Below are 27044 nucleotides of genomic sequence, written 5' to 3' on the forward strand. Positions count from 1 at the left end.
TTGAAAAGGGAAGATACTCTAATCCCTCTGCTGTGTTCCAGAGGTAAGTTAAATGTCAGCTCCGTACACTTATTTGTGTTGGGTAAAAGACCTGTTGTGCTTCATGAGCTTTTTCTCTGGACCGTGTTAACTGTTTGAAGATTTTATGCAAATTCTCATACAGTGGATGCAAGCACCATAAGACATACAGAACAGCAAAGCATCTTTATTTTTTTTTTCTTGTGTCTTATCTTAAGTACTTGTCAAAGAGAGATTTCCATGTAAGGAGGGTGACAATTAAAAAATATAAAGTAGATACAAAGCAGAAGGGAGACTCAGTCAGTGATATCAGGACTTGTCTAAAAGCATGCTTGAAACTTTTAGTCCTTCATGTATTGATTATTGGTTTTTTAAATCTTGAATTTATGTTTTACAAAGGGAGGATTAGGGATTGTGTAATACTATTGAAGTCTTTTCTACAATAGTATTGCACATGCAGAGGCACGTTTACATTAATTTTACCTTTTTAGAAAATATTTTTTCCTGCCTTATTTCTAAATATTTATAATTGAAGTTAATATTGTCATTCCATCTTCAAGTGCCATTTGCTGATAGATAAAATATAAAGAATGGTTTGAGTTTGGGATGGGTTATCTATCTTTGGAAAGCTGAAGTTTAAAAATAATGTTCTGGAAGCAGATTATATGCTTGGTTTCTATCTGATATTTACTTCTTTGGAAGTACTTTAAAATGCTAATTGGTTGTAAAGTTTTGAATTCATTGTGTTATATGGAGAAAAAACAAGACAGGCTAGTTATACCTGACTGTACACTTCCCTAATATATTTTGTCTTGATAAATATTCTAAACAACCAATTATTATTTGGAATATAAAGGCCATATCTGCCCTAGAAGTCATTTGAAAACAAAAATACTTGCTCAGAAGTAAAGGCTTAGTTGATGACTACAGATACCCAGGAATTGTGTTCTTCACGCTGTAACATATGCAGCAGCCTAAGTTCCAGTAATTGGTTTCTTGTATTCTTCATTGCCCATTTTGTCACGTACCCTTTTTAATGTTACGCCATCAATAAGGAGTTGCAGATTGATCTTTTAGGTACAGTGGATGGAAAAAATCATTAGACTTATGCTCCTGCTATTGCCTGTGCTATGTCATGTAATTCCTTTCAGAATTTTTTGCTTCACCCTTAAAACCTCGACTTCTTTATTCCCACAGTCTTGTTTGTGTATGCATTCTAAAACATAATTTTTGATTGCAAAGATATTTCCACTAACTCAGCCAAAATGTTTTCTTATTTGCTGCTGTACGAAAACAGCCCTCTCTTGGGGAATTTATCTGTTGGGATAAGTTTTCTCTCTTGGTACTGTACAGACTCTGAGTGCAGACAGAGATTGTCATACCCCTTTTCAGTGGCTGCTTTATGTAGTCTAAAGACATTGTGCTGCCTTAGGCATTTCTTGTTAGAATCCACTCTGTTGGTTAGTGTAAAGGCTTTTCCAGTTGTGATTTTTCTTCTTTGAATGCCACAATCAAGCTTGTATACCACTACTACTGTAAATAGGGTATGCCAACTTAACACACTGATCAAGATTGGTGATTCATCATTGTTTCTTTGGTCACCTCTTTATATGGGAGCTCTTGGTCATTCCCTAATGAGGAGCTTCTGGCTTTCACCTGAAGTCATACACACTCATTCTATTTCTATTATTTTCATTTATTTTATTATTCCAAATCTTACACTTGTTTTGATCTTCCAAAATGGTAGTATTTCCTATTTGTATGTCCTCTGTTAAGACAAATCCACTAATTAGGTTTTCAGAAAAATTCAGCTGATAAGCTCTCAAATGTTAAAACATATATAAGCAACCTTTTGTTATTACTGTCAGATAGTTTACTGATGATTGTCTTTTGCACCTTCTACTAATTAATTAAGCAGCCATTATATCAAATGTTGAAGACCAGATAAATGAGAGAGAACTTTTCTAGCCAAGTGCAGCATATTGCATTAACAGAAACCATAAACCATAAATTTAGTCTAATATCTCTGACAGAACATAATCTGTCTTGTGTTCTGTTGTCTTCAAAGTTGATTTGAAAGGCCTTTCATACTTCCAGATGAAAGCTATCATACCTTTTTTCCCCAGCTAATGTTTTGGTTTTTTCTTGTAAACAAATTCTGTATTTGCTATTCTGAAATAATAATCACAATAATAGTAGGTATTTGGCCCTTTCAAATGGTACGTTAACTTCATAGAGATGTGCAATTTCCTTCCACATCAGCAGAGAGAACTTTATATTAGCTGATTTGGCATTAGTCATCCATAGTCATTTATCTATCTTTGTTCCAAGGGGTAGTACTGTTTATGTGCATTAACATTGAAGTGAAAAGTTCGCTCAGTCTGACCATATTGGGATTATTATACATCTCTAGCAATAGTCACTGTTCTGTTTATAATACTGTCTTTAATACTTCACCCCACACCCTATTGTACATCCAGATCTTCAGTTTCTGATTTAATCTTTTATGGTCTACCAAAGGTCTCCTTTTTTAAAATTGGCGGTCTAGTGTCACAGTACTAATATTTAGAATGTCATTTACCATAAAAATCTGACCACAAATACTAAATGCTTCTTATGACCAGTTCATCTAAGTTCTGTTGTTATTTATAAAAGCGAAGTATGAAATCCAGAGTATTGCCTTTATAAACAGCAAATTTGTTTATAAATGCATGATATGACAATTCCTTGACATTCATAAGTGGATTTTTCTTTTTCCCTTCTTCTGTTCTGTTTCCTATAACTGGTCAAAAATTATGAAAAGTTCATGTATCCTGATACTAAGATTGCCTGCTCATCTCAAATGTGACTTTATTTGTTCATTGTAGCATATCCTTTTTTTCTCTGTACCTCTCAGCTTGCTTGGGGCTCTTCAGCAGTGTACAAAGCAATAGTGCTGTTCTATGGAAGAAGAGAGTTATTTTTGTCTTCATAGTTATTATTGAAAGTGGCCAAAATCTGTCAGCTAACACTGATCTAAATTGTGGGCCCCATGAGAGGACAAGTCTTGCTTTAACCTCCTAAAACCACACCCGTTTCCAAAAGAGATTGTATGTGCTAAAGCAGCTCTGCAATAGAATATTAGTGGGAAATCCAAATAAAAGCAAGTCGGGCTTGTGTTAACACATCAAATAACAATTAAGAGTTTTTTTGCCTTTTCAGTTGCTTAATACCTACAGTGAATCTGGCTCTTTAATAAGGCTAATCAAAGTCTTACAGAGCCAGTCTTAAGATGGGAACAGGTTGCAATTTTTTTGCGTGCGTGCATACATTTGCTGTCTCTTTAATGTCGGGAACCAACTTGGAAAAGAAAGAAAAAGGAAGAAAATTACTTGTTCCAGGTGAAACTCCTATCCCTGTGTACAGTGGAGTATGTCTAAAAGGGAAATAAGCATTATGTATTTTATTTCTAGTGACAATTTCTGTTGGCAATAATTTTATCGGTTTAGAAGCTTCCTATAGTTTTTGTCTTCGTTTCTGATTTGTGTCTACAAGTTGCTATAGGTAGTATATATATAAAAAAAAAGGGGGGTGGGCAAATGAAGGAGAGAGCTGGTAATATGTCAAGTAACTCAGCAAGAACTATACGGAAAGTCTGAAATTTATGCTGAATTTTATTTAGGGATTTTAATGAAGGCTAACTGAAAATGCACTACTTTGTCCAGTTCCCACTTAATCACCTGACAACTTTGATTAAGAAGCAGTGCTGAGATCAGACGTAGCATGAATTTTACTTTGAGGAGTTAAAAATCTCATTGCTGTATTCTACAGCTTCCTTAATTCATGTGTCTTTATATTGTATATTTTGATATGCCAAAAATAGCGTGTTTTTTAGCAGTTGCAGTAATTAGCAGGTAGAGTAGCACACTCAGCAAAAAAGAAGTGGAAGGCTTCATAAACATGTGTAAAGTACTGAAGGATTTTTATCTTTTTAAATAAACTCTGCCAACTCTCATTTTTAATGAAGATAGAATGCATTTTTTCTATACATAAAATATTCTAACATATTAACTAATTTTATGTATTACAGTTGTATTAATTAAATATTTCAGACCAACTTGTTGTGTATTACTTTGGGCAAAGTGTTTTCACAGACCTTTGATTTAGAAAATAAAATTAATACTGAGCCAACAATAAATCAATTACTAAGCAAGTGTAGGATAAGGAAAATAATTACGTTGTACGCTTTAGACAAGATTCTGGCCTATTATATTTGAATGTGAATTGAGAGAAGTTAATTTACTTATTTGTTTTGCAGGAGCTTAGTTTTTTAAGGGTTTTAGTTGGAATGTAATTAAAACTGGAATTTCAGAGTCTTGCTGGTTGCTATTCTTGCTCTTCTGCTTTTCATCTTATACTGGAGAGAACTTTATGTATGTGTTGTATATTATACATAATGGTTTAAATTACGTTGATGTATAATTTAACTGTATCAAGTACTTACACTGATGATCATCATGTAGAAATTTGAACCAAGTACTGTTTTAGGATTGGTGTGGTCTTGTATCAGGTCTGGATTTAGTCTAATAAATGTAAATGTAGTAGAGAACCAGGGCAGAATACCTTTTGCATTAATAAGCTGCTTTTAAATTTGAACATTTGAGAGCTTGAAATATACATTTAACCTCCTACACTTGCTGTGAGTCAGAAGCGTTTTACTGTAGTGTAAATCTTTTGCATAAAGTAATTATCTTCCCACTCTGATGGGCAAATTTGTATTAACTTGAAGTCTGAGAGATATGAATAAAATGTCCACCTACCTGCTAAGTCCAGTCTGCATTTTAGTTTTGGGTTATAAACGCAGACATGTGAGCAGAAAAAGAGGTATTCATCAATAGTTTTCTAACATAGCAGTTCTTTGACCTCTGTTTCTTTATGCTGTTGAATGCTGCTATGAACTGTTATTAATTGACTGAAATGCCAAGGAAGTTAAAGACTTAAATTCATAAAAAGGAAATAATAATTCTACCCAGATTTCCATAATGCACCATGAAGTCCACCAATTTAAAGGGTACGGGTTAGCTTGAATATGAAAAAAACAAGAGAAAAATGTAGCACAAGTAAAATTCAGTATTTAGGAAATGCTATGCCACCTACTTTCACTGCATGATTCTCCCCTCTTCTTTCTTACCTTAAGAGCATCCGTGGTGTAGTGTTACATGTGTAGCATATGACGTATGTATTCTCACATGTCCTATAGATAAATTGTTTTTTTCTCCCAGGATTTAATGCATCATGAGGACAGGAGGCGATATGTAAAATATTTGCAGTATAGCAAATACTTAACTTTGTGCCATTCAGTTTTACCAGATTTTCCATTTATGTTGATTAAATAAAAAAGAGATGACCTGTTTCTACTTCAGGAAAGTCTTAAAAGAGTTTAATAGTGAAACAGCAGTCATTCACCAGCAGCTGTCTGTCTGCATGCTGAATATGTCATCAGTAATGCACAAGATAACATCTCTAAGTTGAAAGAACAGTAGGATTGGCATCAATTCTGCTTAATAGAGCATCATACACAAACTAGACAGTGATACCTGAAGCACTGACAGCATCCATTACGTGAAAATGTATACAACTCTTAGTTGGAAGCATTGTGTAAACTTGACAACACTTTTACTTTTTTCCTTCTAAAGTCTGATTTCAGTTGCACTGAGATTAATATTATTTTCCCCTATTTTCAGAGGGTGATGAGACGGGAGTGATGGATAGTCTGCTTGAAGCTTTGCAGTCAGGAGCAGCATTTAGAGATCGCAGGAAACGAACACCAAGAGGACAAGGTAAGCTGCTTTCTAAAAACTTCCAGTTACGAACTGAGTGGGCAAAAGTTATTTTGCAAAGATTTACCAACAATTTTCACTGAAAACCGTTGAGCTACTGTTGGTCATTGAGCTACTGTGAAAACTCAGTGTGCTCTTTTTGATCATGTATTTTTAATATGATAGCTCTATCTTCAGGTAACTCTTAAGATACAACAAGGGTTCCTATTGTGTTTGAAATGGCATTTAAAACATTGCTGCACAAAGTATATTTGTCTTAATCTTTAAAGCCATAGGTATAACTAATTTATTTTATGTGGTGCTGGGAAAAAAAATTAGCTTCTTACTCCAATAAGAGTTTGGGTGTAGTCTGATAGTCTTTTCCAAGCACTGTTCTTAGGTATTATCTGGTTTGGTTGGAAGCTATAGTGTGTGTAGTCATGAAGGTCAAATTACAATAAAGTAGCTTTACTTACTTGAGGGAGATGATAGTATTGTACTGAATTTAGTCTGGTTTACTGATTTAGCCTGAGCAATTAGTGCTTCCTCCAAATTTGGTTTTGGGACAATTTTAGAGAAGCCTAAGCAACTGCAGTGTTTCCTGTATTCACTTCTCTGCTTACAGTATGACAGTTGCATTCAGTTTGGGAACTACATTTGCTTTTCCTCAAAGCTCATGGTAGTATATTGTATCTTGCAGTTTTTCATTTATAACATGTCTTACAGTAAAAAATACAGTTTTAAAACTTTACAGTTGAAAAATTATTTGGCATAAAATCAAAAGGTCATGTTGGATATGTGCTGCTAAAGGTTTGGCAAAATGGAGTCATTTTGCTTTATAAATAAGCCATGTATATCTACCTCATCCTCAATGAGCAAGAGTTAGATTCATGTTGGTTGATTTTTATTTTTTTTTAGATGAACAGAAGAGTAAAGGCAAATTCTGCTACACTTTTTCATGTAGTTAGCAAAGATGGTATATAATTGCGTTTAATTTGCCATGTGTCTGAAAAAATAAAAATACATAATTTGTTCATAGTAGGAAATGAATTCTGCTACAGTTCCAGTATCATTCTTAATTCAGAGCTTGTTTCTGCTCTCAGATCAGAACTGAAAGAACTCCTCGATCAAAATGTATTTTTATATGTATCTTGAGAAATATCAATGTCAGAGATGGTCTCTTTGTTTTGTGGCTTGAGGAGAGATTTGTCACCCGGTGGTGACAAAGAAAAGCTTCCTGGGGACCAGAGGAGATTGCACAATATCTGCTGCAGCTGAGAAAGCCAAGGACATGACTGAATCCAGGTCCAAAACCAGTGACTCCTCTGCAAAAATAGGGAGCAGAGCTAATTAAAAATCCCTTTTATTTCTCTTCTGTTTCTTATAATCGCTTTGACTTCTGTGTGTTTGAAATTTCATATTTTACTGGGAGCTGGCTTTTAAATTTAAGGAGTTGATTGTCTGTGGGGAACTTTCTATGAGAAAAGGTCTGGGTAATCCATTTCCAAGCTCTGGCCAACTGTTGGTCTTCTCATAAGTGGATAAGACCATTATGTCAAGTTTTCTGGGGTGGTGAAAAATTTAGACTAACTAAATGTTAGTCCCAGTCAAGTATCTGATTTAAACTATTACATAAATTTTCTCATGTCATTTAGGAACATCCATGACATTTAGCGTTGTCTACAAACAGAAGACACTTAAAAATATGTCTGTGATATCTCTAAGCAGTGTACTATAGCATTAAAAAAGCAGGGATTGTGTTTACAAACTTGCAAATCTCTCCTTAAAAAATGGAAGGGACAATGACAGTTTTCACATTGGTATCATCAAGACTCCCAGTGTTCTGGAGAGTTTAATCTGGTGAGACTTTATTAAATGGTTAACTCCATGCCTCCTGTGGTTCAGCGGAAGGAAGAAAAAGTAAATAAAAGCTCTGCAAAGAGGAGGTAGGGGGATTTTTGGGCTTGCTGGGTCATTTGGTTGTGATTGGCAAGCGTATAGCAAATGGTATAATACTGTCTATACATGGTGCATAATGTAGGAGTTTTCTGTACGTTATTGATAGCATGATGCACTCTGTAATCAACATATTAGAGAACATCAACACATAGAGAAAAAAAGAGGTGCTCCTATTTTCGAAGTTAGACTTGTCCACAAAGTTTTGAGCTTGAATCTGTTGTCTTGGTAGCTGTCCTGGTCTGAGAAGAAAAATTGTTGTTCTCTGCCTGTTTGGACACAGATTTCATTTTTGTTTGTCATATATGGCTAGTAGTTTAGATCTAGTGAGGAGAAAAAATGACTTGGACTTGCTTACTTTTTGCAGTTTCATTAATTACTCGGTAACAAGTAGCTCCTTACAGAAAACCTAAAACCAAAACAAACTAAAAAACCCATAAACTTCTAAGAAAATGCCCCCCAAAACGCTCAGCAGTACAGTAGGTTCACTTGTGTACATTTTCATTTACATGCTCTAGACCTGTCTTGTTGCAAACTTGCTTATCCCGTTTGCACCTACTCAGCATGAAAATGAAAACTGTAGAAGGTTACAACCTTCTCAGTGGTTACGACCACTAGACCATGAGAACTTTGGCTTTTGTTGTATTTTCTTCCCGTGGTTTCACAGAGTTAATTCAACTCAAAGGAGCAATCTGTAGCATCATTACTAGTGGCATTCTTGGTAAGTTTAGCTGAAAAAAACCATCCCAAACCTGCAACTTTGCAAAAGAAAAACCTCTGTAATGGTGTGTGTTCGCTGCTAGCTTTAAGGGAGTAGGTTGGACTTAGGAGGGCTCATTTCATTTGGATAATGGAGCTCCAGTTACTGTAGCCCTACAACTACCCCAGAAAAGTGTCATTCTACCAAAGATACCTGTTCAATTAGTTTTTTTTTGGAGATCACTGGTGTACCTTGTAGCATATATTTGTGCTCGCATGGTCATGTCTTTAAACTATTTAAAGGGTAAGAGACAGACTGCCTGGGTAAGAGGTGGAGAAAGGAAAGGAACAGTACTCTGCTTGTCTAGAATGGCAGCCCTATGCAGGGGAAATGACTCAATATTGCAGTTTTCTTACTGTGCAGAAGAAATTGGTGAAATGCAAAGGTAGGTTTGGAAAAGTAAAACTCCTTTAAAATATGCTTAACTGCATTGTTCGTGTTTGTAAATGAAAAGCTAAACTTGAATGGGTTGCATTGTAACTACAGACTTTTCCAGTAAAAATCTTTTTGTTATCAGGTCTTGGAAGCAATAATAAAAAATTCCTGTCCTCCTCCCCGAGTTTTTCATTTCATTGTACTCTTATCTATTCTTTGTTATGTGGACTTTTCAATGAGAAAAAAGTTTCTGTGTGGGTTCTCTTACTTAAGCTTATTACTATATCTTTACTGTTTCTAGCTACTGGATCTTAAGTATGAAGTTTGTTTTTTCAGTAGATTGATGTGCTTATAGAGGCTATAAAATAATCATTAGAAATCAGTTTCTAGAAATGTTGCTTCATCTTCAAAAAATACACTTGCTTTTTGCAAGTTTGCTAATATTGGAATGAAAGTATAATGAAGAACGGCATTAGGTGGCATTCAACACAGGGTACCAGTTTAACATGTGTGTCCAGCACTGCTGTTGTACCAATTATCCCTGACCTTTTTTCTGACCTTGGGGTATGATATGTATTAAAGAAGACTGATTCAGGAATATTTTCTCTCTAATATTAGTTTAAGCAAATTTCTGCACAGAGCTAACTATTCTGTTACATTTTTTTCTGTTGCGCTGCTAATTTTTTTGCCATGGAATTTAAGTTGAATTTTTTGAGATATCTTAGCAAGTGCCCTCCTCTCCTATATATCCAGACTATTGCAACTGCAGTGGTAATACGTGCTGTTATTTCCGCAGCCTTTCACTACTGGGGAAGCATTACTTAAGGAATATGCATGTAGGTTCTTTCTGCTTTAGATTTCAGTGTAAAGTATATTTATCATGTGGTTTCCTAGTACACATATTTTGAACTATTTTTTAATCCATGCATCAAAATCAAATCCGTACAGTGAGATGGATAGTAGTGACAATTTAGGAACTTCTGAGTTTTATTGAAAATTGCTGCACTGTCATTACTATCTCCACATTAGCCGTACAGCTTGAGAGACAAAGAATGAATCTCCCTTGTTCAGTTTCAACAACTAATTTGAATCTTTTATGCAAGTCATCTGAAATGCTGCCACCACTTGTTTAGTTTCGGTAAGATAAAAAGGAGTTGAGGCAGTGGAATAATACTGCTTTTTAATGACTTCTGATAATTTTCAGATGACATTCAGAACTTCCTTTAATTTAAAATATGCTTTTTTAAATAAAATAAAAAGTAGGTGCATATTTTATATCAAAGTTCTTTAAAATTCTAATAAAAATGTTACAGTGTTAGGAATTTTGGGTCTTCTGCTTGAAGATGTAGCTTAAAATTAAAAGGCTGACTTCTATGTTTACCTTTGCATTGATTTTATTAAATAAATTCTTGAGAGTTAGTTGGGTTTCTGGGTGCAGAATCCTTATTTACCTAAAACACATTCAAATAAAAATCTTAAGTCAAAGCATATCTGCCTTCCTGAAAGCATTGTGAGTCATTTTGTATGTGGCAGTTTTGTAAATAAACTGATTTTTGGCATGCTTACATGGGTCTGGGAATCGATGAGAAGATTTATCAGTGTTAAAATCCAAAAATATGGTAGGTGCACTTTGAACAGATCAGGATTTGTGCTTAACGAAAATGGTGTTTGAGTAGCCTTGTTTGCTGTCTTCCTGTTGATAGTGTGTCATCGTCTTTACCATTAAGTATGGAGGTTTTTTGCTTATAGTCAGGAATCGTGGACTGAAGAGACTTACATGTACGATCTAAGTGCTTTGAAATTATCACAACTATAATAGCAAAAGCTAAACAAGGATCTCTAATAATAAATATACTGGGTTTGCCATCAAGGCATTATTGTGAGATTAAAGTTTGCTTTTATTGCTAAATATAAATACGGCTTGTATAAGGAAAAACTATTTATAGTACAATTCAAATCGAGTCTTAGCAAATTACTTTAGTCCAGAGAGCTCCATAAACAGTCCCAAAGCTATTTAAAAATAGGTATTTGTGGTGTAATCTGTTTTTACTGTGTATGCCTTTTGGCTTATGATTTTTGTAATTAAAGGAGTAGTATTAGATAATATATTATTCTGGTGGCTTAGCATGAAAGCAACAGCTGTAGCATGTGGAGGTTTTACTTGGCATTTCAGAGAAATTCTACTTACAAGCAGAGTGAAGGAGAAATGGTGAGAAAGGGAGGGCGAAAAGGAATTAAAGCAGACTTTAACCTTCAGCCTACTTAGACTGGATTCTCCAGGTTTTTAGATGGACGGCACCCTTCAGCATGAAGAGAATGAAGAGGCTCTGAAAACACCTCATGACCAATAAGCATATGGACACAAAGACAAAAATTCAAGTATTGTATACAATTGAATAATTGTATTCACCTGTGTCATTGTGTTAATTACTGTTCTCTAGAGCAAATATTGAAGATTGAGGTAGTTGTCTTTGAAATTGATTCTCTGATCTTGTTATGCATGAGATTGTTCACCCATTTACATAGTGTGTAAAGTACTTACAAATGCTCAGTAAGCTAGACAGACCTAGAGAAGTGAAATTGTGAACACTAGACTTTGCATATATTGCTGCTGCTTTGTCTAGTTCAAAGTTATTACGTGCCATTTTACTTTTTTCTTTTTTCCTGAGACAATAATTTTGTCTGAATAAATATGCCATGAAATGGCAACGTCATAAACATGTTCTTAAAAATGTCCTTCAAAAAGATGGTGCCATATAATTGTTACTAATTACATCTGAGTTTGTCATTAATCTAAAGCATTCAATAACTTACCCAAGGCTAAGGAAAGCTATGTGCCCCTTAGTTTTATTAGTGTAAGCGCTTCGTTGCTATGCAATGAATAAGCATTCATAATGCTTAATAGCTAATAATACTAATTATAATAATACAGTGATTAATAAAGTAATAATTTATATCATGTATATTAATAATTAATAAATCAATACTTAATAAAATAAACTAATAAACGAATAAACTAATAATAACTAAGCGCTTCATAATGCTGTGCATTTCAGCATAGTATGAAAACTATTCACTGTAAATTCTTCTGGAAAAGCATTACGTAGAATTTTACACTGAAAGTATCAGAACATTTTTTACTAAAAAATGAACACTGCTGTGACTTTACTCATCAAATTGTCCTAAGATCCCAAAATAAAGTTCTAATTTTTTGTGACTTAAGACATAGCATGAAGTAAAAACATGTCCATTAATGATGATGAGAATTACATGGAAGTACTGAGGATTATTCTAGAGCCTCATGACATTTGTGAGTTGCATCATAGAACATCTGAGCTTATGCCAGCCAGTTACTGGACTGTGCCACTTGCTTTAGACATTAAAACTCTTATATTGCTTTCTTCAAAGCTGTTTTTGTCTGTTTTATCATAGGACTCTGCAGGTACCCAGAACAACTATGGAGCTCATACAGAGTGTACATTATGGAGTTTCTTTTTCTGGGAGTTGATTTGGCACAGTTGCTTGTGAAGCTTTTAAGAGCCTTTAGAATTCCAAAAGCCTTTTTGAATGTCCTATGTTGTGAAATAGATTTTTAGAACTAAAAGACATTTTCTGAGAACCAGAAAATGGTTCATAGTAACCAGCCTCTCTAAAAGTGTAATCCAGAAGGAGGCTGTGAAGTTCACGTGGTAGAATTTTGTATGAGTTGAAAGTCACCCATGGTTCTGAATTTTTTTATTTTTTTTTTTTAATTCACACTTAATCTGAAAATGGTTCTATTTTAATGAGTTATGTCTTGCTAGATGTTAAGGCCTGCATTTCTAGAGATGGATAGTTGAGTTTGGGCTACATCTGTATCTGGTAGCTGAAGTTAGAGAAACTATTTTACACACAGAGAAAGGATATTCATGCATTCATTTACCAACTACATGAGTAGCAATGAATGATATGCAAGGCTAATTTAATTTCCATTTGGACATTTGAATTTTCTTTGTCGAGCTGACACTGTTATCACGCAATTATTGTGAAACACTTCTATTGGAAAAATTTTCTACCGCAATGCACATTGGCTTTGAAAATGATAGAAAAGCTCTGCCAAAAGAAGGGGGTAGGAGGACATTATATATGGACTTGACAATTAACCCACCAACTTAACTTTTTTTTTTTTTAATACTCTATTTACTTTTCCATTTTAAGTCTCTGATTTGCAAAAAAAAAAAAGTCAAGGTGACTTGAACATACTGTACCATCTTTGTCTTAACCACTTCCTCCAGCAACTTGTTTTTACAGTACTATATCTGAAGTACTTTTGCCCTGAAACTAGTCTTCTATCTTTTAATTACAGTAGGTTCTCAATATTTTAAGCTTCTGATCTGGGGGGAGGTTTGTTAATAGCAGTCTAATGGATTCCTGCCCCACCCTGTGTTTTATTCTGAACTCAAACAAGGCATGGGTTTTAAACAGGGTATTGGTGGTATTATTCTGTAGTCATTGTGTTGTCCTTATCTGAAAATCAGAAAGCTCTATAGAGGTGGGCACTGTTCCCCCTTCCATCATTTAATGGATGAGTAAACACAGTCCGTGGTTCTGCGTCTTTCAAAGCTAGCACTGGGTGCTAGGCTATGCTGAAAGAGCAGTCTTGCTCTGGCAGCTTATTGTTTTTTTAAGCTTGTAATAAATTCACTGATTCAGTTTCACTTTGCGGCAAGCCCAAATCTTTATTTGACTCTTCTTCATGCATCAAGCTGTACGTAAGCCCAGAGTATATTGCAGGCAGAAGCAGGCTGAACAACCAGCCAGTCTGAAGCCAGCCAACTCCCAGTCAGTTTTTGAAATGCTCTTTAGGTTTGGCTGAGGCAGTGCTGATCCCAGCCCGTGAAGGTGCTTGGTGGGTCTGAAACACTGCACTAACGCGACTGTGGTGGCTTCTGAGTGACCTGCAGTGTAGCAAAAGCAAATTCATCTGCCTGCAAAAGACCCAATAGGCATTTCTTTCATTTTCTTTATACTAGTTGAAGGAGTGAAAAAATATGTGGATCAAGAAAATAAGTTAAAAAGCATTAAGTAGTGTCCATCTTTTTTGGCCTTTTAGGAATCTGGAAATTATATTTGCATATAAGTTTTCTTGGGGCCTAGCATGGAATGTTGCTTTATCATTACAGTGGAACTAGAAAAATGTCTCTGCAATATTCATAGTTAATGCATTTTTGTATACAAAAATACATGGAAAGAAAAAAGTTGAAATATTCAAACCAGATAGAACTGTGTAGTTCTCTGTTAGCTAGGGAAACATTCAGACTACTGACGTGCACTGGGGGAGAATACAACATCACTTTCCATTTAGGAAAGTGTCATATGCAGCATGTAACATTCTTAAGCATGGCATCACGTTCTGTCAGTACAGTGTTTAAAGGGGAAAAATCAGCTTATAAGAAATCTAAAATGTTACTCTGTGTGTATTTATAAAATCAGATGGAGTAACTTATTGTTCAGTTGATGGAATCATTCTGGATAATGAGTTTGCTTAATCTAAACAGAGGAAAAGTCCTTACAGAGAGGCAAATGTCAGGGCGAGTGGCAGAAATACCTAGAATAGGCGCTGTTGTGTATAACTGCAGCAATTACGAGATGTGCTGGATACTGTGTTTGTTACAGACCCTGGGCAATTGCTGCATATTGCATTCTTTTCCCCTCTGGAGCATCTTGCTAAGTATCTTGCTTATTTCTTGCAGAGAAAGGGAAATCTTGTTTTATTTATGTTCAGCTTGTTCCTTGCATACCTTGTTGAGATTTATTACATGGTGGGTTCAGTGATGTCTTTGTAATGGCCACCTTCAGCAGTTGCCTGAATGCCTTTTTTTGATAAGTCGGCTGAGAGTAATTTGAGGATATTACTATTTTTCTTCTCAAAAGTTTCGCCAACAGGGAAAAAACTTTTTTTTTTTTCCTTCTTAGTTTTGTTCTACATAGTGTTCAGTAGGTTAAGTTTTGGGAGAGCTGAGCTGTTTAGGTGTATTAATCCCTTGTAAACATTTGTCTGTCAATATTTTGTTCTGTGACTTGTGTAGTTCTTATTTATCTTATTTTCTGATGGAAATATACTGTAAGTTATAGGATACTGGTCAAGGTTCAATGTTCCTGTTAAGCTTTGCATGCAAAAGAGCAATTTTTAATGCATTTTTAGCACACTGTAATGCATGATTAAGCTACTGAACTGGAGAGTACTATTGCAAATACAAGATCAAAGAATAGATGTTGATGATAGACAACAGAAAATACCATGAAACAAAAGAGTTTGCCTGTGACAAAGTAGAATAGTTTAGCTGAGGAAGCAAACTAGTCTTAATTAGAGTTATAAGACTATATGATCTGTGGGTTGGGTTTTTTCCCCTATGCTTAAACTTTTGCTGTTATGATGATGTTAATTAGAGGCATAGTACCAATAAACAAACTTCGATCCTTATAGCTTAAGTGTAAAATTTTACCAATTTTGTGGTATAGATTTTTGTAATATCAGTTTGGCCTGAATTTGATGACTTCTGTTCTAGGAATTTTGGACAATGTAATTTTTGGAATTTATTTTGTGTGTTGACAAGTTGTTGGCTAGTTTTATACGATGATTTTTTTGCATCTTTCTTCAAAACATCTTTGGCCATTCATTCATAATACATTGGGCTTAAAAGACTACAGGTCTGATTTTGCATGGCAGTGCGCTTTGTCAGATTACATTTCCTCCTGTTGTGCTGCAGGCAAGTTTAAATTTCAGGGAGGATATTGAGACCTGGTCAGTCAACATTTTGAACACAACTCATGTCAGTATCTCCATTACATTTCTGAAACCGTAGCACAGGTTGTTCTTGTAATTATTGCACATTATTGCCTTAACAGGATGTAGCTGAGCTGTTACCTTCGTAATATATCTAATTCCAAAAGTGTTCCACATACTAAAAACTATTGGTGCTCGTTAATTGTAATACATTTGTATTGCTCAATTGTTTCAGTTTGAATACTCTTACATTTTAAAGGGTGCTACAATTAGGGTGACATTACTTTTAATGATGAATAAAACCAGATATTGATGATGTAGGTTAGTAATAATTCTAATAGCAACATATTTTGGGTAACTATAATTGTAAAGCCTACAATGATCTATATTCTGTAAAAAAAAAATAAGACACTAACCTTGAAGGAGTTATTTTTGCTTAGTCCTTTTCAAAACATACTGCAGAAGATAACCTCTTACGTGACTTCTTGTCTTTGTCTCAGTAGATCTCTGTGTATTCCACTCCTGAATTTTTTTTTTTTTTGAGGAAAAAGTAATATAGGCTATAAGATTTTGTGAGAATATTATAAGTAGTGTATTTATCAGTGTGTGCATTAGCTCATCCTCTTTTACCCTCTCATGGAAGTATATAACATCATAATGTTGTTATTTAAAAACCACATGCATACTGTACGGTGTCTTCCAGATGGATGCCTTAAAAATAAACAAGTTACTGGAGTTCTTCAAATTAGATCTATATTATGTTTTTTCTCATTTTCTGTGATTTCTATTTTTCTTCCATTTTCTGTTAATGCATTAGGTATTCCTTCTGTTGTTGAAGAGGATTCTATTTAAATAATTATGTAATGTATATAAAATTGTACAATAGTGTCTATGTGCCTGTAACTCCAGGAATATATTACTAGAGCGGAATGTCAGACTTTCTGGATTTTTTCCTACAAATTTAAGTTACAAAGGAAAATAGACATATCACACTGAAATATGGAAGATGTTCAGTTATTGTCAGGATTATTTTCCTTTTAAAATTAACAGATTTCTAAACATAATAGAGGGGAAAACCAATGTTATTGACAGCATTCCTGCAGGAGCTTATCTTCCTCAAGTGTTTACAGTGAGGTTTTTTGGAGACCTTGGAACTACAGTGATATCGTTGGCAGCTTATGGTATAAAGCCCAAGGTAAAACTTCAGTTCACCACTTATCAGGAGATGTGTGTGAAGGCTCTTGGGCCGAAAGGTTCCTTAGGTCACTCTGCAGAAGCTGTCAGTCAGACTAAGCAGACAAGAGAATGTATTTGAGTTTTTTCCTCAGTAAAAGAGGGAGAAATCCAACTTAAAGGGGATACAGCATTTTCTTTCTGTAATCGTTACATTACCAAATTATGTGGCTTTGAACTCTGCAAGAATTATGGATAAAATAGAATTGGATGGAGGACACAAAAGATCCTTATGCATAGTTTCAGTTTGAATTAAATTGATTTGAGAACAAAACTAGATTTCACTGTTACTGGGGGCTGATTAAAATGTAGCAAGGTGTTGAATCAGCTATTTGGAAATCAATTAATGATTTCCTTACCAAAAAAACCCCAACTATATCTAATGATTTACTCCTGAAAAAATACTTTATCACTTATGTCAGTCATTTCAAAGATGCTTCATAATTTATTTGTGTGTAAACACTACTCATTACAATGTGCCTTTGACAAAACCATATTTTATTTTTAAATCTTCTTTACTAGAGTGAAAACCTTAAAGGGGGACTTACTAAAACCTTCATTTCTTTTCCTAGTGGACAGCCACTGTGAAGGAAGCCAGAATGATGTTTATTGTGTCTTTTGAATGCTTATTTTCTGTTGAAATAATGTAGTCTATCATTAAGGAATCTACATTTCAGAACAAGGTGATGTCTCTCCACTGAAGGCAGCCATGATTTTCTTTTAAAGCAGTAGCAACGTATCATCTAAGTGAACAGAGTTTGAATCTATTTCTGTGTTGTGCTTAAAATTATTAAAAAAAATCTTTTAAAATGCATGGCTAAAGAAATGGAAAGTTTTTTCTGGGCCCTGCAATTTAAGAAGAGCATGAAAGTCCTTGAATGTATTGAGAGGGCAACCCAGCTGGTGACAGGGCTGAGGGGAATGTCCCAGGAGGAACGGCAGAGGGCTCTGGGCTTGTCTAGTTGGGAGAGAAGGTGGCTGAGGGGTGACCTGGTGGCTCTGCAGCTTCCTGAGGAGGGGACGTGGAGAGATGGGTGCTGAGCTCTTCTCCCTGGGATCCAGGGACAGGACGCCTGGGAATGGTGAATGGTTCAAAGCTGTGCCAGATGAGGTTTAGGTTGCACATTAGGAAGCGTTCCTTACCTAGAGGGTGCTCGAGACACTGGAACAGGCTTCCTGGAGAGGTGGGTGAAGCCCCAAGCCCGTCAGGGTTTAAGGGACATTTGGACAGTGCCCTCAATAATGTGCTTTAACTTACTCAGCCCTAAATTGGTCCACCAGCTGGACTAGATGATTGTTGTAGGTCCCTTCCAACTGAAACAGTCTATTCCAACTGAAATAGTTTATTCTATTTACGTAGCAGTGAGAGGAGAGAATTTAAGGGTATGTATAAGCTTTTAAAAAGCTGTTTTAGCAGTTTGCTGGAATTGCATTGCTGTTAGAGCTCCTGTTGTTGGAAAAGTAGTTGAAAGGATGAAACATTCAAAAACAAAGCAATCTAATGGAACATAAAACCTGTAGAGAAATTGTTCTTCATTGTATGGAGATAAAGTCCAAGGTCTGCAAAAATTTCTCTAATTCTGACCGCATAAAGTATAATGGAGGATAAAATTGTATCGCGAGAGAGAAAAAGATAAAAACATTTTGTCCTTGATTGAGTATCAGTTGTCAGGGGTTGAAGACACATTAGGAAGACCTGATGCACCACACAAGCTCATGTATGGGTGAGCCTGTAGACAGGGACTGATGTGAATGCATAGCTGGCCTTGTCAGTTGATATTAAGGCCACCGATTTGCAGATGGCACCTGTGTATTTAAATATCTACTGAAACGTTTATCTCTTGTCATATGGGTGTAAGATGGTGTGTGTGAGGGGGAGTGCACATGCACATATGTACAGATTTGCTGGTAACACTATCCTGAACAGCTTCAATATACTATAGTCTGTTGGGTTTTTGTTTGTCTTCCAGGATAGCATAAATGATGTGGGTTTTTGCTTTGCTGGCATATCACAGGAACATTTAATGTTTAGAGAGCTTTCTGAAATTGTCTGTATGACTCTTTTTTTGCACTGAAGCTTCACATAATATCAAGATTGTTTTTGAATTATCACTGATAGTTTTCTAGATACAGGTCATTAGATGCCATCCTTTGTAGGTTTTGTTCTGCTGCAGAATTTTGGCAAATAATGCTCTGTAATTTCCTGTGATTGTTTCGTACTTGCTTTGTCTACATAGCTGCAGTATTATTTTCTTTCAGGATTAATACAGTAAGTTTTCATAAATAAAAGTAAAACTTAACATTAAACAAATTATTATGGGGCAGGGGAGATGACTGCCAAAACTTTAAAGCACCTTGTGTTTCTCACTAGGCAATTGCTCATGTTCTATTTGAAATCTCTTAGAGCACCACATTTATTATGCTGACTTACAGGCAATTCTTCTCTCGCTTGTAGTTCAGTGCCTGATTTTGGAGTGCATTCTGCCCTCCAGATGTCAGAAGTAACATCTTCAATACAATTTTCAATTCTCTTACGCGTCTGGCATCTCTGACTTGGAAAAAATCTATTGATGTTTTCAGGAAAGCAAAGCTTTGAATTGTCAAGAGTCTGTATAACTGGAGAGAAAATTTCATTTATTTTTATTTTAATGTAAAAAAAAAAAAAAAAAAGTACACACACACACCCCCAGCCCAGCAGAAACCCCCAAAATCTTCATTTGTTGTCTTCAGCACCTGGAGGTGTCATCGGACCCATGTAGTAATGAATATAGATGTTAGCAAACCCAAGATGATAATTGCAACATGACAAAAATAGTCTAGAATCTGTTCAAATTTTGATGTGTATTGGAATTTTCTATGTGCCCAAAATGTCTCCCACACCCTGCAGTTTCTTTGCAGTTCATTTGTATTGAAGAGGAGAAATATCTATGTAAGCTTGGATATTCATGTCTTTTGGTTTAAAGATGCTCATGTAGTGTGGAAAGACTTTGAAATGTATGAGAATAAAATGCAAAGGTTTACTCCAAATTCTTTCCCCACTGGCTGTCTTTTCAGTTGTCCTCTTTTAGTGATGTATACTGGAGAAATTAGCCTAATGCTGCCAAAAGATCAAAACATTTCAGAAAGGAAAATGGTACGAGAGGATTCTTTAAGTATCACTAAAGCATCAATCTAAGAAGTTTCTGCAAAATATTGATAATAAGGCAATGTTACTCTCGGAATTACATATGTAGAATATATAAAACCTGTGAAAGTGTCTGTGGATTTTAATTGCACCTTGTCATCTTTCAATAGGATTGCCATAACTTCAGACTGCTAAGGACTTTTAAAAGTTACTTTAAATGAACCTATTAAGGATAGTGGGTAGTGTACACTTGGAAAATATTGATGGAACAGTTTGTAGCTCTGAGCAAAGAATACTTTTGTAGCTCTTTGGACTCCTAGAATTTGAATATGACACAGCTTATTTTAACTGAAAGTAGGAGCTTTCCTTAAAATGTGATTTTATTTTTTTCTTCCAAGGATTAAGGAGGAATATAGTCGAATAAATGACAAAATGCAGAATTAGACTTCCTAAGACTACAACTGTACATTACTTTTTGACAGGTCTTTTAAATTTAGGCCACAAGACTGTGCCAGGTTCGTGAATATAACTTAATTGGTGTTATAAGGAGTGGGATGACTCCAGATGCATGTTGGTAAAAGGGCTGCTTCTGCTTCAGTGACATATTTCATGTTCCATTATTCTATTTATAAAATATGAAGATGTATTCCTTCCTAAAACATGATTTTTGCTTGTAAGTGAAAAAATACTTTAATCTCAGTAGAAGCAATCTGAAAACAAGAAAGAAAGAAAAAAAAAAAAAATTGCAGCTCCAGCTATTAACAAGTTGGTTTTAATACAGAAAAGAGGAACACTGTAGATCAAATGTGTAATTGTTTTAATTTTGTAGGAATGTTTAGAAGTAGTTGAAATCCTGAACTCAATTATTTCATTACAAGAACAGTGACAAATAGCAACTGAATCAGAACAGAAGTTCTGTTAAAAAAAAAAAGGCTTAAAAAAAAAAGCTAATCTTCCATCTAGAAATCAAATTAACAACTGGCATTCTGTAACGATTACATCAGAAATTACAACAGAGAGTGCTATTGTTTATCTTGCTAAAAATGAGGTCAGAAATTTCAGAAATTTAGTGGCTGTATTGATGTAGGTGGTGAAGTGATGTGATCTTTAGTGATAGTAAACAGAAACAGTAGAACTAAGTACTTGAAAGACAAGTAAGTGTTGTCAAGCAAATGCATCATTATCTGTTGAAGATAAGTACGTGCATACAAATTATAATACTTAATACAGGAGTGACCCTAATGCTCCTACCCATGATTCACTTTTGGAATTCTTTTGGGTAGTAGGAGAAATAAGGTCCTCCCTAGCTTGAAAAGATTTTATTTTTTCTCTGAAATGCAGAAAGAACTGGAGGCTGCATATTTTTCCTCCTTCTTTTTGTACTCTTTCCAAAGAAACAAATACTAATCTATAAAGAGCAGATACAGAATTCTTAAACTGGACAAATATTCTCCCATCACATTTTTTGTTTCAAGTGCAATCTTGAAGCTTTCTCTGCTTAAACAGAAAGCAGCTCCACCCCTACTGTATTGTATCTCCAGTTATTTATGAGTCCCTATTTCATGAGTCAGGGAAGGAAGGAGAACATTGAGAAGTCCAGGGAAGAGTTATAACAATAACTCTCCCATGGTTACCAAGCACAGAAGATTTCTGTTTCTTCTTTAACATCTCTTGCATTTGTTGTGTATTTCCTGTTCCAACAAAAACACTTTCATGCCACTGTTAACTGAAAGATAAACATGTTTTTCTTTCTTAAAAAATATTTTTTATTCTCCAGAATTGTTTATGCGATTCTGATTTCAGGTATTTTTTTCACCACATTTATCTTATAGGTTCAAATATCTGTATAATGTACTTTTCTTCAAGTGAAATTACTGTTCCCCAATATTTTTTTCGTGAACTTAGAACTTGATATAAAATACTAGAAGTACGGGAGAATAAGATGTGTATAGGACTGTGTAACCATTTCATTTCTGCTTTCAACTCTAGTGGAGTATGTGTATATATACACAAGGGGTTTTTTTAATGTCTTTTTTAGAGGGGGCTTCATCTTGAACAATTAGGATTAAAAGGTTGCATTTGCTGTTTTTTCAGTTGAAACTTTTCAGAAGAATTCTCATAATAGCTTGCTTTTACTATCAGTATTTCAAGTTAAGTATATGTAATATAGTCTCTGGATTTAGCCTTTTGAAAATTATACAATACGAACTTACTGTAATGATGGGCTAATTAGTTAAAGTTCACTGAGTTTAGCTAAACATGCAGTGTTTGATTTAGGGAGATAAATCGGTGGTCTGTCAACCTTTTCAGACATAATCCTACTTTCAACATTATCTGACAGGTAGTCAGCCCGTCAGGCCTGAGGATGTGCCCTCAAGCAGCTCATCTCTTCACTCTTGACTAGTTATTTATCTTATGAAGCATAATTCGCAACTGGCATATGGAAAGTGGGGAGGACCAAAGGAAATGTTCTGAGCCCTGCCTTTCCATCTTTCATGCAGTATGAAGTGGTTTGTAGATGTGGCTGCAACTCACATTTCTGTGTTTGAGGATTTTGTTTCCATGGCAAAACGCACCCAACTGTTATGTTTTGGTTAATGTGAACTGTCTCTTAGAGCTTTGTATACTGAAATAAGTATACTTAACTGTGCTGTGTTATCAATAATATTCTGCAAGAAATTTGTTACAAGCATTTTTTAACATTTTGCATTTTCAGAATATTGCAAAATTCTGAAAGATAATCTTAAAAATGTCTTCACAAGAGACGTATTAGCACTCTTTAGCTAAATATCTTTTTTGATTCAGCTAATAATCTAAATTATCTGTAGATTTTATTTGCAAGGAAAATGTTGAGTTTTTTCTAATTATCTATTGTTGCTGCAGGCATACAGAAGAATGAATAAAAATCAGTCATTTACCAAAGACTGTTGTCCGTTGGTAGGTGTAAGTTTTTGAAACCAGGGTATGTGGTCTTCAAGTTCATGTGCTGATGGATGCAACATGCATCCATCACTTGATGAAAGCCACTTTCTTGAGAGAGCATTGAAGTACCCAGCAGCCAATCCGTTTTTCATTAAGCTGCTCACATAGTTTGATCCAGGAAAAACTTGCTCCTTGGTCATAGAAGAGAACTAGGTGCTTAAAAAACACCTAGAAGAACGCACAGATGTCGTCTTTAAGTACACAGAATTTCCCACCAATTCATTGTAGAAGTTTTAACTTCAATTGGAAAGGTTGCAAGGGGAGAACCATTATGGTTTAAGGAGAAAAAAAACTTGCCTGGATCCTGGTTTATAATTAAAATTAATTTTAAGCAAGTGAATAACTGATGTGAATAACTTGTCCTAATTCAAAGCTTATCCTTTAAATATTTGATGGATCTATAGGCACATGAAAACTATAATAGAGACCTTCAAAATTGAACGTACGTCTCTGTTGTCTACAAATGCTTTAATGCATATTTGTGTTTGCTATGCACTTGGAGGAGTCCATCCCAATGCACGGTCTGCTAATTGTCCTATCATCTGTTCCAGTCATGGCCAATCTTTTTACAATCTTCTTACCCCATACAGCAAAAGCTTGCAACTGCATTCTCCTTGCTTTTGCATTTTTCTGGGCTAAGCAGAAGCAATGGAAGCCTTTCCGTGCAAACCTCTGCCACTGTCTTATACAAGAAACATAGAAGGGAAAAGTATTTTAATAAACAAATATCTAACCACACTTTTGTAAACTCTCCAAACCAGTAGTTTTCTTACAACCGTAAACTATACAAATAAGTGGTAGCATGGACCTCATCTTCTTGTATAACCTCATTTCTTTTGTCATTAAAATATTAAACTGTATTTTAAACTACTATGTATATTTGTACTTTTACTCAATCTGAGACTGGTACTGCAGGTATTCTTGTACAGATGAAGTTACTTTTTAGTTATCTGTTAATTACAGTATTAAGTGTTCTTTTTAAAGTCCTATATTTTTATGTAAGAGGAACGGGTGTTAAGTCTCAATCCCATTTTCAGAACCGATCTGGATCAGTTAGAATATGATGGGGCATTGTACAATTTTAAGTTTGCATGCAGGTATGCAGTCTTTATATGTAGAAAAGTTTAAACTACTTGGCAATAATAAGTCTGTGGGGAAAAAAAAAGGTTTTTTTTTTTTTTTTTTTTTAAAATGACAATCACTTGATACTGCTTTTGCTTCACCTGCTGGGAGTCTGTCTGTCCTGCTAGAATAATCCTGGTCTTTCATGAAGTCTTACTTCCAGATTAATGAAATAGCGTAAGATGTAAGATTTTGCTGTAGCCTCATTCCTTTTGAAGGCATAGCCTTTTAAATGGAATAGCATGTATGGAAAAAATAATTTTAAATAGAATTGCCTGTTTGGAAATCAGTTGTAGTCTGTTTTACATAATAGGATTTGGATACTATGCAGAAAAAAAAATTATGATTGCCTTCCTTGAGTAGAATCTTTCAAAGTGCTAAATAGTGCCTTGTGCTAAAATAGCATCTGAAGTCAGGGTTGAAGTGATGTCATTAACAATCTGGGTTTGGCAGAAGGGTCTAGGAAGCTTTCATAGCGCTTGTCCATATGATGCCCACGTGGTCCATATGTCCATGGATACCACTAGGTGGTACCATTAAACCTCCCTTTTTGAGAATGTTAAAACTGACTCACAGTCAAAGAGTGTTTTAAAAGGACCTAAGTAAATATTCTTTATTTTTGTTTTTTTGGTCTGCAACTGCAGAAATAAATTACTGCCTGCTTGGTTGAAATTATTTTCACTAAAATATGCAATACAGTCTTTTCTATACTGCCACTGAGTTTATATATACTGGCAATAACGCAGACTTTCAGGTGACTCACTCTGAAGTTTTTTGAGTATGTGTCCTGGTTGATGTCTAAAATTCACTTCCATAGTATGTAATCAGTTCTCAAAAAAATAATTCAGGCTTTTAATATAAACTGCAGGTTTTGTATGTTTTTGAACCAGTAGAGTCACTGAAGGAGAGCACTAGAAATGCATTTTTCAAATATTTATATAGCTTAATTCCCTTCTTAACAAAATAATAAATGATTCTTTGTTGGAGAAACCATCAGTTTCAAACTATGATCGTGAATAAAGGGATAAGACTTCTTTTTTTTCTAATTTACTGTGTTTCCTTGCATTGTCTTATGTTTTAGCTTTTATGCATAGGTGCTTTTATACACTAATTAATCTTTTAGTACTGTCACAAGGCCATGCTAATTCTAACTGCAAAAAACTGAAATGTTATTGTATGTGGAGATCTGTTGTGAAGTGATGCAACAGCAGTAAAAAAAAAATTGCGCCTCGAATTTGTGGAGCACTTAGTAATGGAAGCAGGTGAAGTTTGTTATTGTGCATTTTTTTAATTGTCAGTAATGATTGTAGTAAAAGATTAGCAGCAAAGAGAACTTCTATATTGATAATTGTTCCCTATCTCATATTTTCTCTTGTGTCTTTAACTTAGCAAAGGTGAAGCTTTTCGTCTCGCAATCTACACAGTGCAGCTGCAGACAGCAGGGGGAAGAGTTTGGTCAAATTACCACTATAGCAAACATCTATAAAACAAAACAAAAAAATTTACAGTACCAATGACAAATCAAAGCTGAAAGTTTGCCTTGCCTGTTGTCATTCATTGCCATTCATATTTAGAAAGCAGACTGCTGTGATAATTGATTTGATGGTCCAGCTTGAGTGGAAGCACTTCTGGGCATAGCATGCCTCAGAGATGCCAAAAAAGAAGAAAAGGTGGGAATGAAATAATGCACTACTTTCTCCTCAGAGGCATGTGGCCCAGTTTTTGAGAACAGAAAAACATGCTTTAGAAGAAGGAAGAAAAAAAACTTAGTAACTCAGTAATAAATACAAAAATGACCATATAGCCTCAGTGAGATAAAAATGGGCATTCAGACAGAGACAATGAGTGTACATATTTTACTGGCAGGTGAATAATAGGAGAATGCTGTGGAAATAATCTGATTTTTAACGGACTCCGTCCAAGGGAGTACCTTTTTTGCTGCTTTTTTTTTTGTGTAACAACAGAAGAGGTTCTCTTTCCAAAAAACCCAACCAACCCCCAAAAAATCCCAACCAAAACAAACATCACTCCCACACCCCTCCACCCTGAAAAAGAATGTTTAAATTTTTTAAGCTTTTCAAAGAGGAATTGATAGTTCGGAAGAAGGGAAACAACAATTATTGAATTGGAAAGGCAATATATGTGCTAGGATTATCTGAACTCCTGTTGAGTTTATTTACTTCAAGCAATAGGTGATAATGAAGCTTGTCTCTGTTTTTTTGACTAGGGGGTACTGTTCACCCATAGCCTCCTGGTGGTATGAACAACTCGGGACATTAAAGTGCTAGTTGATGAAAAAAGTAGATTAAAAAAACTTTTTAATTCAATGCTTGACCTCTTAATCGTGACTGCCAGCTCAACTGTGCACTCTGTCATCAATTTAAAGAACAAAAAAAAAAACAGATAAAAGACGTGAACTATGGAAACACAAAACTGTAATCACAACTGGTTTGTCTTTTGAGTGGTGCTTATTTACTTGAAAAACAGTGTGGCCCTTCAACTTTGCTGAACTCTTTGTATTCGTACTCTTAAATCTCTTATAGACAGCAAAGCAGAAGTAATTGAAATTTACCAGTAAAGATTAAAAAAGAGGAGCTTGGTGAAGTGGCAGGACGTTGTAAGTATGCTGTTCCAGGACATATATGAATATTATTAACCCTAATTTTCATTGTTTGGAAGTACCTTGCCTGCCTTAATGAGATAATAGTTGGTGCAAGCATGCAGAATATTCTAGACATATAAAGAAACTCTGTAAAAGACATACTCATTTATTAGGAGAATATTTCAAATTTTTTTTGTTTATCTATCATGACTTTTAAAATTCTTTTTTAATGTATTGGAAGCAGAAGCTCAGAGTTTGACAATCCATTAAGCATCCAAAAGTGGGATAACCTGTATGTCAGTATTTCT

At 35.0% G+C, this 27044-nt stretch overlaps 1 protein-coding gene across 1 annotated transcript in view; it reads left to right on the forward strand.

The window, feature by feature from the left end:
- Window positions 1–27044, forward strand: part of DIAPH2 (diaphanous related formin 2) — a 247897-nt gene that overhangs the window by 177923 nt on the left and 42930 nt on the right. Inside the window, exon 27 of the mRNA XM_074147988.1 lies at window positions 5742–5837. Within this exon, the coding sequence (XP_074004089.1) occupies window positions 5742–5837 (96 nt within the window). The remainder of the gene's footprint in view (window positions 1–5741; window positions 5838–27044) is intronic.

The sequence above is a fragment of the Numenius arquata genome, chromosome 5, assembly GCF_964106895.1.
Source record: "Numenius arquata chromosome 5, bNumArq3.hap1.1, whole genome shotgun sequence".
Lineage (NCBI taxonomy): Eukaryota > Metazoa > Chordata > Aves > Charadriiformes > Scolopacidae > Numenius > Numenius arquata.